Genomic DNA, 14367 nt, shown 5'->3' with positions numbered 1-14367 from the left:
TACCTACACCTGCACCTACACCCTCGGGACCAGAGGACCAAAAGAAAGAGATGCCACCACAGGACTAACAGACTGATCCAGGATGTCTCTGCAGCTTCTTAGTTGGAATATAAATGGCGGAAATTCCCCAGAAAAAAGAAGAAGAATTTTTCATATATTGAAAAAAGAACAATTGGACATTATTTGCTCGCAGGAAACACATGTGACTAGGCTTCATAGAAAAGTGTTAATTAATAAAAGACTAGGCCAAGAATTTATTTCATCGGACAAAGTTAAGAAAAGAGGAGTGGTGATTTATGCAAAGGAGAGCCTGTCACCAAAACTCTTATTTAAAGACGAGCAAGGAAGAATTTTGGCAATTGAAATACAGGTCCAAGGAGAAAAGTTTTTAATATTAGGAATTTATGCGCCGAATGAGGGGAAATCAGAATTTTACAGGAAACTGCATGAGACAATTCTGGACTATCTGGACTATACCAACATCATTATGATGGGAGATATGAATGGAGTGGTCTCTACAAATATGGATAAGTCACAAAATCAAAATTTAACAAATGAGGGCAGACTACCTAAAACTTTCTTTGAACTAACTGACAATATGGATTTGATTGATATATGGAGGACAAAGAACCCCTTAGGCAGAGAAGGAACTTTCTTTTCTGAAGCCCACCTGTCATGGACAAGAATCGACCAAATATGGATAACTAGAGGACTGGCACCTAAGACTAGAAAAGTGGAAATCTGCCCAAAAACCTGCTCCGACCATAATGCTATGAAAGTGGAAATGAGACTTATTCCAACCGGTTCCTTCAGATGGAAAATGAATGACACCCTATTAAGAGATCAGGAGATTGTCAAGAAGGCCCAAAAAACTTTAAAAGACTATTTTGAAATAAATTTGAATACTACGGTGGAAAAAAGAATAATCTGGGACGCAAGTAAAGCAGTTATGAGAGGGTTTTTGATACAACAGAACACAATAAAGAAAAGACTTTGGAATGAAAAAAGGATAAGATTTTAGACAAGATAAGAGATGGTGAGAAAAAATTGAGATCAAAACCTAAATCACAGGAGGTTCTGAGAGAAATTAAATTTTACCAAGCACAATACGCTAAATTGATAAATCAAGAAGTTGAGTGGAAAATTAAACAGATGAAACAAAGATCATTTGAATCAGCGAATAAGTGTGGGAAACTGCTTGCATGGCAGTTGAAAAAGAGACAAAAATTGAACACGGTTATCAATTTAGAGATTGAAGGGAGGAATATCCAGAAACCAGAGGAAATTAGAAAGTGCTTCCAGAGATATTTCAAACAACTTTATATGCAAGGGCCGCAGGAAGAGACTGAGATAGACCATTTCCTAAAAATTAATGGACTACCAAAATTATCCCAGGAAAAGAGAACAATCCTAAATGATAAAATAACGCAACAAGAAATTGAGGGTGCCATTCAGAATATGCAACTAGGCAAATCTCCAGGACCTGATGGTCTTACCTCCAAGTATTACAAGACATTGAAAGATTTTTTGACACAACCACTAATGGAGGTCTGTAACCAGATCATGGAGGGGAAGAAGGCACCAGAATCGTGGAAAGAAGCTTTCATCACATTGATACCTAAAGTGGAATCTGAAAAGACTCAACTTAAGAACTACCGTCCCATCTCACTCCTAAATGTGGATTATAAAATCTTTGCGGATATTTTGGCAAGTAGATTTAAAAAAGTGCTAAATGAAGTAATTCATAAAGATCAGGCAGGCTTTCTTCCAGGTAGACATTTGTTTGATAATACTAGGAACATTATAGACATTTTGGAACTTTTGCAAACTAATATTAACACAAAAGCAGTGTTAATTTTTATTGATGCGGAGAAGGCCTTTGACAACATTTCTTGGAGGTTTATGAAGAAAAACTTGGAAGGGATGGGAGTGGGACGGGGGTTTGAAAATGGAATAGAGGCAATTTACTCAGAGCAAAAAGCTAAATTGATAGTTAACAATGTGGTGACAGAAGAGTTTAAAATTGAAAAAGGAACACGACAAGGTTGCCCCTTATCCCCTCTGTTATTTATTTCAGTCCTAGAGGTGCTTTTGAACATGATTAGGGAGGACCGGTTGGTGCAAGGAATACAGGTCGGAGTGAAACAGTATAAATTGAAAGCTTTTGCAGATGACTTGGTAATAACATTACAGGAGCCAGAATCTAGTACGAAAAGAGTTTTGGAACTGATATATGAGTTTGGTCGGGTGGCGGGATTCAAATTGAATAAGCAAAAAACTAAGGTTTTGGTAAAAAATCTGACATCTTTGGAAGCAGAAAGGTTTCAGAATGAGACAGAGTTAAATGTGGTTAAAAAAGTACTATTTTTTTGGTGAAGGGATCTTGTATGTATATTGTGTACTATGAAAATTTAATAAAATATTTTATATATATATATATATATATATATATATATATATATATATATATATATATAATGAGATAAGAATCCAATGTCTCTGTTCAGACCAGGTCTATCCATGGTTTTAAGTTTGGTAATAAGTTGTAATTCAGCAACTTCTCTTTCCAGTCTGTTTCTGAAATTCTTTTGTAATATGACAGCTACTTTGAGATCTTGTATAGAATATCCTGGGAGATTGAAGTGTTCTCCTACTGGTTTCTCTGTCTTGTGATTCCTGATGTCTTCTTACCTGTTTTTCTGTACCTCTTCACTGTTCCCTGCCATTCAGCCAGAAGCAACTGCCTCACTGTGCCCCAGAATTAAGTGTATACTGGTGTTAGCAGAACAATTCTAAACCCATTAGCTCAGCTGTACTGATCAAGACTTACCTTTCAGTAGAGGTATATAGAGGAAGACTATGACTGAAGACCAAAGTAGACAGAAGGTACATGAGGCATGGTTCTCATTGTTTGGCCTCATATAGGTTTGCTTGTTTTGTTTTTTGTTTTGTTTAGAAAACAGCAACAACAAATGATTGGTGTGGTGGGGAAACATTATGATTACATAAATTTATTAACATTTCTATTAAAATACCAACAAAAAAGAGGAAGCAATAACTCTTAGCACAAATGAGGGAAATTGGGTAAGCACATATCTCTGAAAGTTAGCAGCAAAATGCAGAAGCCAAAGATGAAAAATAAAACAAATAGATAGGAGTAATGGCCATGCCTCAAATCTTCAAATACACAGAGGTGGAAAGAAAGAAAGAAGAAAGAAAGAAAGAAAGAAAGAAAGAAAGAAAGAAAGAAAGAAAGAAAGAAAGATTCATTCAAGCATAGCAAAACCCATCATTCTCTGAAATAATGATGTGATAATTTTGAATGAAAATGCCCTAATAAATCTCACAGCAAGTTCAGTGCAAATCAAAATTAGATGGCAAAGTTTTAATAAAGGTTGTGATGTATTTATGATAACTTTGAAAAATGAATTTCATGTCAAACTTGCAAGGGGACAAAGATGAAGTGTTGCAAGGGGAAGCATGTGTTTTACAAGAAAGACCTCTTGCCAGAGCAACAAGAGGGCAGATTTTTATTCTTCTCTCATCTCTGCCCTACCTACCTGTCTTTCAGGTACTGGCACTTTGTTTCTTCTTTGTCCCACATTCTGCTCATATGTCATTGTTCCTCATCATGTTATCTATTAAGAACACAAGACATAAGGACAAAATAAGAGCCATGCTGGATCAGGCCAGTGGCCCGACTAGTCCAGCATCCTGTTCTCACCAGATACCTATAGGAAGCCCGCATGCAGGGCTTGAGTGCAATGGCACTCACCTAGGGTGCCAGCTTGAATAAAGTATTGGGGGTCCCAGAAAGCCCTGCCTCGCATAATCACTCACAATACGTGGCACATGCACACCATTTAAATGGCACTTCCCATCAACTTTGGAGCCCCTGGCCCCCTCAAATATTTTATGGGAGGGGCAAAAGGACCTTGGTCACTAAGAGTTGGCTCCTGTGGCACTTGCCCCACTTGTATTATAGATCACTTTAGACTGGCACTTCACATGTATTATTTCAGTGTTCCTTAAAACAATCCCCTATATTGTAAATGGAATAATTTTGCGGTGAGAAGATGACTTGTGGATTTTTAAATTTTATTTTTAAAAAACATTTTTTCATTAGGCAACATCAGCATCCTCTTTATCCTGGCCTTTTTTGGAATTATGTTCTAGTGGGTAATATTAAATGTTTAAAGAAATATGGGAAGTAGAGAGGTTACCTCCTTCAAAATCAAGAATGACATGCAAGCCTCTGAATTATGTGGATCCCTTCCTCTGATTGTTCATAATAACCATTTCTGTTATTATATGAAACAACTCATATTCTTCTTGTTAAGGATTCTTTGGGTGTCTTCCCAGGCTTCTTGCAGCTGATTGTTAGATTGTTCTTACATTTGGAAATGTATCTTAGCACCAAATAATTTTCTGGTGATAGCAGGAATCAGATAACTGGATATTTTCCAAAGGTTATGCAGAAGTTGTGATTAAAATTTCAGTAGCTGAAATTGCTCTGCTTAGATTTTTCATAAATACATATAAACCCATTTCCCCCCTCTTTCGTTTCTCCCTCCATTTTTTTGCCCACCATTGGGAATATGCATTTACACACACACACTTTTCAGAAATATCTCATCATTCTAGAACATACTGAGATTAGATTAAATAGTAATATTTAAATATGCATGGGTCAAACTGGGACGCAGGTGGCGCTGTGGGTTAAAGCCTCAGCGCCTAGGACTTGCCGATCGAAAGGTCGGCGGTTCGAATCCCTGCGGCGGGGTGCGCTCCCGCTGCTCGGTCCCAGCGCCTGCCAACCTAGCAGTTCGAAAGCACCTCCGGGTGCAAGTAGATAAATAGGGACCGCTTACCAGCGGGAAGGTAAATGGCGTTTCCGTGTGCGGCTCTGGCTCTGGCTCTGGCCAGAGCAGCGATGTCATGCTGGCCACGTGACCCGGAAGTGTCTCCGGACAGCGCTGGCCCCTGGCCTCTTAAGTGAGATGGGCGCACAACCCCAGAGTCTGTCAAGACTGGCCCGTACGGGCAGGGGTACCTTTACCTTTACCTTTACCTTTTTATGCATGGGTCAAGGGATATTTTGATAATGTGCATTTATCTAAGTGGCATTGTGACATCCCAAGCGATTGACTAATCACATTTTCAGCAGCTAAACCAGGCTGCAGTAGTGCAAACTCTGTACTGCAGAGGATAATAACCATTTCTGTCAAGTTTACATCTGTGGAAATCAACTGTAATAATTCTTGTCAATTTTTCTTCTAAGGGCTATTTTTTTTCATCACAGTATTTTCCCTGATGAGAAAAAGCAAACCTGGTGAAATTGTCTCTTATAGGCAACCCTTAAAGGTGCAGCAATATTCCTTTTAAGCCTTCAGAAAAAAATATAATTGTTAAATTTAAGCACAGCCCCCACATTGTGAAAAATATAGAATGGATTCCCTGGAAGTTGTATGTGTGAAGTCTCACACAGAGAACATCAAGGCTGTTCCGTGTTTCTTATTCCATTCCCAGTTTTTTGCCTGAGTTGTGGATGATGGAGGAGGAGTGTTCCCTCGGTTATGGAAGCTATCCTTGGAGGATGCCAGGATAATTTGATATCTGGCACCAATAAGGAGGGAAAAGGTCAGAGGGAATGCCATCACCAACCCAAGCTGCTAGAGAAACCCTGCCCTGCCTGCCAGAGTACTGTCTTAGCAAGACTGCCTTTGAAGCTGTGTTTATCAAGCCAAGCAAATGGCAGCAATCTTTGGGATATGGGGATATGGAGAAGATATTAGGCATTGAGTGCAGGGTGAAGGGAGATATAGAGAGGTTGCTGTCACCTGGGCTGGGGCATCTACTGGCTGTTATTAGCTGCTGGGTTCTAACTGTACAACCCTGAATAGTGGGAAGAGCCACCTTGGTCAACCGTATGATTTGTTTTTTCCCTTTGAAGAATTTCAGCTTTCACCCTAAAATGGAAATCTGTCGGATGTTAGTGTTTTAGGCTGCATACAATTGCAGCCCAGTTCTCAAAAGAATATAAACTTGGAATTCCCAAGCTAGGCCTGACTCATTCTAACAATGGCTGGCCCAAAGCCTCAGGGAAGTTTATAGTCAGAGTGAGATGCTGTCATCCATTCCTTGTTGTGAGTCTGCACGATCTAGCAGCTAGAGGTAAATGATGTGGTTTTTTTGTGGGGTGGTGGTGGTAAGATCACAAAGCTCTTGTTGAAATATCATACACATAAGGCATATCATACACATAAGGCATTTTTTCTAAAAAAATGCATCTAATTTACATGGAAAGGGTAAATCTGTATTAAAGGGAGAAAACAATACAGACTGGCATTTTGATGACAATGATTTCATATGAATGCAGTAAAAAAAACCAACCAACCTTGTATGCATGAGATGCACCGATCCCACAATAAAGATCTGTTGTTTCCCTGAAAATGGATGAGATATGGGGAATGGTGGATTCAAACTGCAGCAGAGTCCCTGGCAAAGCTGCCCGATCATTTCATCGCGTGTCCAACTATCCAGTTAGCCATCAGTGAGCTGAATGGAGAAACAAATGTACTTGGCTCCACTGTGTAAGGCTGACAAGTAATTCAGGCACATTATAAACAAACAAACGAGCACTTTAGCACATCCTCAGCTGAAAAGCAAATCCATTCAACCCACACCTGGGCACACACACAATAGGTCCCATGAATTGGCCCGTAGTCTGCCTTCTTTCCATTGAAATCCACTGTTTCTTTTCTCCCTCTTCCGTGTTATATGGAAACTATTGTTTCTGTTACTTGACAGTCTGCAGTCATAAAGACCTTCAGCAGAAAAACGGCAGTGTTTGCCAAGGTCAGTAAAGTCGACTTCAGTGATCAGAAAATACTCCCTGGATGCATGTATGTTGCAGAAGGTTTACCTCCTTTTCAACATTTTGAAGCATTGAATATATGGCAAGATGGGGAAGGTTCCCAGGACATGTTCTGATGGTATATGACGCCACTACTTTGATAAAGCTAAGTGGGCCTGAGTCTGGTAAGTGTGTCGATCGGTGGCCCTCTGGGAACCACATGGATCTCACCTTGGGTTCAGTGATGGAGGAAAGGCTGTCAATGTCAGAAAATAAATACATACATGAATATAGGTGAGGGGAAGTGTGGTTCCACTTCATACACTTGCAGCCTGCATTGCACTAGGGAAGTATTTCAGCTCAATGGACCAAGGTGAAAGACCAGTAGATTTACCTCTGAATATAATAAGCTTATTCTGGCTGGTAACCTGTTCCATTTTTGTCTCTGCAGTGAGGCTTCATGACAGCATATCAGAGGAGGCACACCACTACCTGATATTTGACCTGTAAGTAATGGCGGAACATGAATAAATCTTCATATGCATGTTAAGTACTCTGTGAATCACTACGGGAGCATTACCTCTCTCTCTCACACACACATTTTGAGAGCTACTCAGTCCAAAGTGGACTTAGATCATAGAGTTTCTCCACCCACCTACTGAAAAGTGAACGTGGTGTGATGGAGCCATTTTTCCACATGCCTCATGCACACATTTTCTGTCTCTCTACCATCACGAGGCAAACAGATATTTTGGAATGAGTCAAAACCCTGCAAAACTCATTTGACAAGAGACAAATAAATTGGTATGTAGTGCATCACAGACTACAATGGCTCTGCCAAACAACCTTCAACTTCCTTAAAAGCTGTCTCCAGGTTAAGTTGGTGCCCTATCACAGTTGGATATCAGTGTTGGGTAGCTTGTGTCCAACCCTTTTAGAAAGCAGAGCAGCTAAGTGGCTTGGATTTCGCAAAGCGTTTTGCAGCATCCAGCTTTAAGAGAATTAGCACTGCTCTTTATGCAGATCAGCCCTTCAAGCTTCTTAGAGCAACAATTAGCATATTGAATGTGAAGTCTCTGGAGGACCAGCTGCTCTTGCACTGTTCTCCAAATCCTTTAAGAGATCCTGCCTGGCGCTGCAGTTTTTCTTTGTTACTGCTTTGAGACAAGGGGTCTGGCATCCAAGACAGCACTGATACATCTCCCGTTCCAACCTGTTCCTTCTCAGGCTGCTCTTAATTTCTCCTTCCTATCCAGCAAGCAAAATCACAGTAGGAATGCTCCACGAGAAATTCTAAGAAGGCTAGCGAGGAAGTAGTGAGGTTGGCAAGGTCACTTGAGAGGGGATTGCTGTTCTGCATGCTTAGCATATGGCCCACACGAGGCAAGATATTAAGACAACAAAGGGGAAATGGTGATAGCCCATTTCATCATTTCCTCCAGAATTACGGTCCTACAGTTTGCAGAATGAGGCAAAAAAATCTGATAGGATGAATAGCACTGCTAGAATAATAGAATTATAAAACTGTATAGAACTGCAAGGGACCCTGAGGGTCATCCTAACCCAACCCTCTGCAATGCAGAAATCTCAACTAAAGCATCCATGGCAGATGTCCGTCCAATCTCTGCATAAAAATCCCCAAGGAAGGAGAATCCACCATTTTCCCACAGCTCTTACCATCAGAAAGTTCTTCCTCCAACCTTCTGCATACAAAGTGTGTGCTCAGAGCTGTTTTCATTAATAAAATACATTTTGTATCTCATTGCCACTAATACAGGCATTCTTATGGGTGCTTTACCCTAGTATATGGTTTAAAAAAATAATGTATACATTACTTGGCTGCAGAACTTCATTGCAAAATTCAGAGAAGTGTGCATTTCAAAAGATGGTTCTTTGTTTTGTGTGTTACTTGGGAAAGAGTGGGTTTAGCACACTCCCCCCTTTAAACGTGAACTGCCTTGACTTTCTCCTCCGTCCCTTGCAGCAGGAGGATGTCTGGAGCTGGGACTGATTCCTCTTTAATTTCTTCACAGGGTGACAGGCGGAGAACTGTTTGAGGACATCGTTGCTAGAGAATACTATAGTGAAGCAGATGCCAGGTGGGTATGGGGGAAAGAATAAGTGCCTAGGAAAAACTGTACAACACTTCATCTCTGAAGCTGACAGGCAACAAGGCTGAGAACCTGCTGCTTATCTCTGTCTCTGTCACTGATTAGTTTTGCCTTCAATCTTTTTGTATTGCTACACTATGCTTCTTGTCATGTAAGCAGGCAGTGTCCAACAACAATACAAAATACAGTGCATATTCTTTCTGTGTGTGTGTGTGTGTGTGTGTGTGTGTGTGTGTGCATATATGCAAAATAGACACAATAAAATTAAAATCCAAAGACAGCCAGTAGTCCAAATAAAAGTAAGATTCATGATGACAGACATCATGGGCCAGCAATGATCAGGGTAAATGAAAAAGTACTGGTGTGTGCCTTGTTTTGGGGTGGGAGTGGAGCCATTGCAGCTGCTCATACACAATATAGGCACAATCTGTGATACAGTGTGACTCTAGGTGAGGGACTGGGAACTGATGGCTCACGGACTGCATCTGGCCCATGAAACCTCCTTAACCAGCCCTTTTTGGCCCTGCTACTTCCTTCTTGATATAGGCAGCTGCGGTGGGAGCAGCTACAAAAACAGACACTGCAACTGCAGTGCCCACTTCCGTCTTCCCTTTTCACCTTGATCTCAGACAAATCTGCTCCCTTCTCAGCACCGACAGCCTCTGTCTTTCCCTGGTCCTTTCCCAGTGCTTGGGAAATACAGTGGAAAGTGTAAAATGGCACTTGCTTTGATGCAATGCCATCTAACCTCTGCACAAATTATCTGGGCAAATGCTCATCAAATAACCAGCACTGTGTGATTGCTCTGCAAATAAATCAGGATGCATGCTCAACAAGCAGGTTGCCCTGAAATGCCCTTAATTGAAAGTTTGCCAGCTTTTAATTTGGATAGTGACTCTTGGGCTGGGGTGGAGGTTGATTCTTTGGCTTTGTGGGACAATGAATTAAACTAGTGAGATGACGATTGCCGTGCAAAGATGCTTACTTGAAAATAGGTCACACCAACTTCAACTGAACTTAACTTCTGAGTAAGTAAGCATAGACTTGCAGCCTTAACAACACACACATGCTTACAATCACCTGGCATATCAGCTTGGTGTGCTTCTTAGCAAACAGCTTTTATTAAGTTTCCTGTATGCCCAGAACATTATAAACGATTGCTTTATTAGCATCTGTCAAAAACGTAAACAAAGCCATTTCATTTTGCAGACAGCTGTTCTGGCACCTGGGCCTTCATTCTCTGTTTTCCACATGCCTGCAACATGATGTGTGTGTCTCATCAAGCTGTCGTAGTGACACCTACCAACATGAGAAAAGTGATCATGAACTTGCCACCCCATCTACTGCCATAATTTCTGTGAGAAACCGATCCAGTGGTTTTTGCTCATTAGCTTCTGCAACACTGCATGCTCATAAAGCAACCAGCTTTGCTTTTTCTTCCTCTCACGGAAGAACCCGAATGCCTCCAATAATGCCCTCCTGTAATAGAGTTTCAATGGCAATCAGATTACAATGGTTATTTCATTTCCCGTCCTGTTGGTAAGCCTGGCTCCACAGAGAAAGGCACCGAGCCATTCTTCATGGCTGCTAGCAGGAAAGGAGATGGGGAAAATAGGAAATGGCAAAAAGATAGCAGTGCAGACAGGACTCTGCTAGGAAACCTTGCCTAAAGCCATCTCCTTACCCCTTCCAAGGTAATGTGACTGTGTTTCCTCTCTCTAGTCACTGCATTCAACAGATCCTGGAAGCTGTCTTACATTGCCACCAGATGGGTGTAGTGCATCGGGATTTGAAGGTAAAATATTTATAAACTGTAAGACTAAAAGTGTATCCCTTCTGCAGCCAACTCCTACACCCAGCATACATACCCTGGATGATTTACTTTGATAGAAAGTAGATGATAGCATAGCTTCGATAGAAATAGAATTGTTAAGTGGTTGAAGTCTATAGATTTCATAGGTCCTAGTTTTCACAGACGTACAGTAGTAAACTTTCGGAGCTGTACGACCTTCTAATTGCATTGGACTGAATGCTCCTCCTCCGAAAACAAATTCCTGTCCATAGAAAATTAGCATATCAGGGAGAAAGCTTGATTAAAATCCTTCATGCTGATACCTAGCTTTCTGCAAGGAGGGACTTTTTTTGTACAGTGGTACCTTAGGTTACATACGCTTCAGGTTACATACGCTTCAAGTTACAGACTCTGCTAACCCAGAAATAGTGCTTCAGGATAAGAACTTTGCTTCAGGATGAGAACAGAAATCGTGCTCCGGCAGCGTGGCAGCAGCGGGAGGTCCCATTAGCTAAAGTGGTGCTTCAGGTTAAGAACAGTTTCAGGTTAAGAATGGACCTCCAGAACGAATTAAGTACTTAACCCGAGGTACCACTGTACTATGAAGGAACATTCAATCATGTGAGCCCTCCCCTCAGCCTGAAATGATACAGGTGGCCACCTCCAGTTTTAAATCTGCCTTCCTAATTAACCCAGCTGTAAAATGTAAGTGTATCCAAGAATACTTCAAACCAAAGGTAGGGTTGGAAAAATCTGTCGGTTTTTGTTTTCTCTGTTTCTCATTTTCTCAATCTTAAATTCAGTTTCCCACATTTCTGCAGTAGCTCATAAGCCAAATGAGTACCACATGGCATGGTCAGAATCTGACCAAAAGATGCTAGCTGAGGCATATCACCATCCTAGTATTCCACCTCCTACTCCAAATAAGATGTTTTCTCATTTGGACATAAGCAGCAGTCAGAGGATTCACACTCTGTTTTGTGTCTCACTGGAAAAAACCCAAACAAACTGCAAGTAGCTTGTACCTGGGACTCAATAAGAAACCAAGGGGCGGTTTTTTTGCTGTTTGCCTTGGGATTACTGAGCCAGCCAGCTGCTTCCTTGCTGGCAACTGCAATTGTAAGCATGCAACTTGACCATAATTCTCTATAGTGGATGCACTAATAACATGGTTGCTGAATGTGATCTGGGAGTCAGGGAGCCGAGCAGAGAAGAAAACCTGATCTATGTTTCTTCACTCAGTGCTGTTGGCAATCCTAGGTCCTGAGGTGCAGCTGACAGCCCTGTTAGTACACTGTTGTCTGCCAAAACAGCCAGCCATATGAGCTACCTCTTCACTAATTAGGGAGTTGTTCTATCTGTGGGCTGGCTTATTATGGGATGGGAGCTCACCATGCATGCAAAATTTTCACAGCATGCATGCCATGTTGTTGGCATCAAATCCCACCCACAGTTTAATCCTTTCCAGGGAAAATCCAGTAAGTTTTTAAAAACCGATTTGTGACATGTGAACGTTGGACCATTCTAGGGGAATGCGGGGCCCAGGAAAAATGACACCTTTCGGCTCTCCCCATTGCCTTCATCTCCCTTTTGCCTCTGCCACCTCCTCCTCCACCTCCCTCCCTCCCTCCCTCCCTCCCTCCCTCCCTTGCTCTAGGAAGGGAGGAGGTGGAGAACCTTCCCAGCTGGGTGGAAGGTAGCTGGGCTGGCCAGGCAGCAAGCATGCTGACTGTGACTGCCACTATCAAGTACAGGGCATCCAACATGCAGTACCTGGGGCAGTTGCCCTTAGAGACAGCCCTTCCTGAATGTCCTGTTTCCAAATCCTTGTCCCCACCTGCAATCACCACCATAAGCGATTCCTTTGCCTGTTGCTTTAAAAAACACACGCTTCATTTCTGTTATTTCGCTCCTTCTTCTCCCTCCTCCAGAATACACGTCACCCTCTATATTTCTCCCACCTACTGAAGTGCTGCTAAACTCCCTGCTCACACTCATTACCAAGAAAAATGGCCCACGCAGCCATGTGACAGGGCTCCCGCTAAGTGGCCAGGAGAGAACAGAAGCTGGTACATAAGAAGATCCTTGCTGGGTTAGACCAAAGGCATCCATAGCTCAACATCCTGTTTCCCACAGTGCTTAGTCCATAAATAGGACACAGGCCCCTCCTCTGGTTGTTCCCCACCAATTAGAGTTCAGACAGATACTATTGCTTCTGATCCTGGAAGCAGCATATATAGCAAGCATAACTAGTAGCCATTGGTGATGATAGGCTTCTAGGGAGATTTTTTTGCCCCATGTTGCATCACTTTATACTCACTTGGCACTGCAGTTGCCACTCGGTCACCCATTCAGTTGGTTTGGAGAGCTCTGAGCATTCCAGTTTTGTTTTCATTCACACTGAAGCACCCTGGGCTTGATGTTTAGTGCTTGAATGTACAAGTGGAAGTTCAGGAAGCAGTCTCGAGGGAAATAAATAATGTTGTATACCATGCCTTCCCATGGTGAGGTGAGCAGGGTACATAAAGGTAAAGGGACCACAACTCTGGGATTGCGGTGCTCATCTCGCTTTACTGGCCAAGGGAGCCGATGTACAGCTTCCGGGTCATGTGGCCAGCATGACTAAACTGCTTCTGGCGAACCAGAGCAGCACACGGAAACACCGTTTACTTTCCCATCGGAGCGGTACCTATTTATCTCCTTGCATTTTGATGTTCTTTCGAACTGCTAGGTTGGTAGGAGCTGGGACCAAGCAATGGGAGCTAACCCTGTCACAGGGATTCGAACTGCTGACCTTCTGATCGGCAAGCCCAAGAGGCTCAGTGGTTTAGATCACAGCGCCACCCGTGCTGTGTATCCCACACCTTCCCATGGTGAGGGGAGTGGGGTACATAAGTATCCACAATGCTGAGCATGGGGCAGAGAGAGGAGGGCTGCACCATAGACATGCTTTCTGACCAGTATGGTTATAATTGAAAATGTGCAGGTGGTGTTTTTTAAAGACTCAGAAATTAGAAGAGGGCTAAGCAGATTTGAAGGGTCCTTCAGAGTTGTGCTTCTGTATGTTTATCCTCTAACCGATTCCTCCCATAGCCGGAGAACCTCCTGCTGGCATCCAAACTGAAGGGAGCTGCTGTAAAACTGGCTGACTTTGGCCTTGCCATTGAAGTGGAAGGGGAGCAGCAGGCTTGGTTTGGTGAGTGGGGGAAAGTTGGGTGTCATGGGTGTAACACTTCTGTGGATCTAGTTACACTCATGTAACAAGGGACTCAATTGCTGTGAATATTTTAAGGATCTTCGGACCTTAGGCCCAGTACATTGTACATATCTGTTGCATAAGCTTTAGAAACCATAAACATGTGGATTATTATGCTGCAGAGTAGGTGTATGACAGTGGTTAGTACCTCAGGGAAAAACTCCCAAATAACCACCAACCAAAACATATTCTCCTTTTTTTGAATATTTTAGAACTATCACTACATAGAGAGGTGGGGGGGGGGGTCACAGATGCTAGGAGTTGTAGTACAGCAACATCTGTAGGACCACAAGTTAACCACACTTGCCTTAAGTATGGTCTGTGTTATTTTTCTTCTATGGGTCATTCTGCT

General features: G+C 42.2%; 1 protein-coding gene across 4 annotated transcripts in view; it reads left to right on the top strand.

Moving 5' to 3' along the window:
• CAMK2A (calcium/calmodulin dependent protein kinase II alpha) overlaps positions 1-14367 on the top strand; it is a gene marked incomplete at its 3' end in the record, with an annotated part of 118756 nt that overhangs the window by 63909 nt on the left and 40480 nt on the right. For all 4 annotated transcript variants that reach the window (XR_013836517.1, XR_013836518.1, XM_079968259.1 and 1 more), the window contains exons 4-7: positions 7308-7362; positions 8890-8955; positions 10690-10762; positions 13853-13955. Coding sequence is in view for 2 of the 4 variants with exons in the window: in XM_079968259.1 (XP_079824385.1) it covers positions 7308-7362; positions 8890-8955; positions 10690-10762; positions 13853-13955 (297 nt within the window). The remainder of the gene's footprint in view (positions 1-7307; positions 7363-8889; positions 8956-10689; positions 10763-13852; positions 13956-14367) is intronic.

The sequence above is a fragment of the Podarcis cretensis genome, assembly GCF_951804945.1.
Source record: "Podarcis cretensis genome assembly, chromosome: 2".
NCBI lineage: Eukaryota > Metazoa > Chordata > Lepidosauria > Squamata > Lacertidae > Podarcis > Podarcis cretensis.
This window is presented reverse-complemented; position numbering and strand designations above follow the sequence as displayed.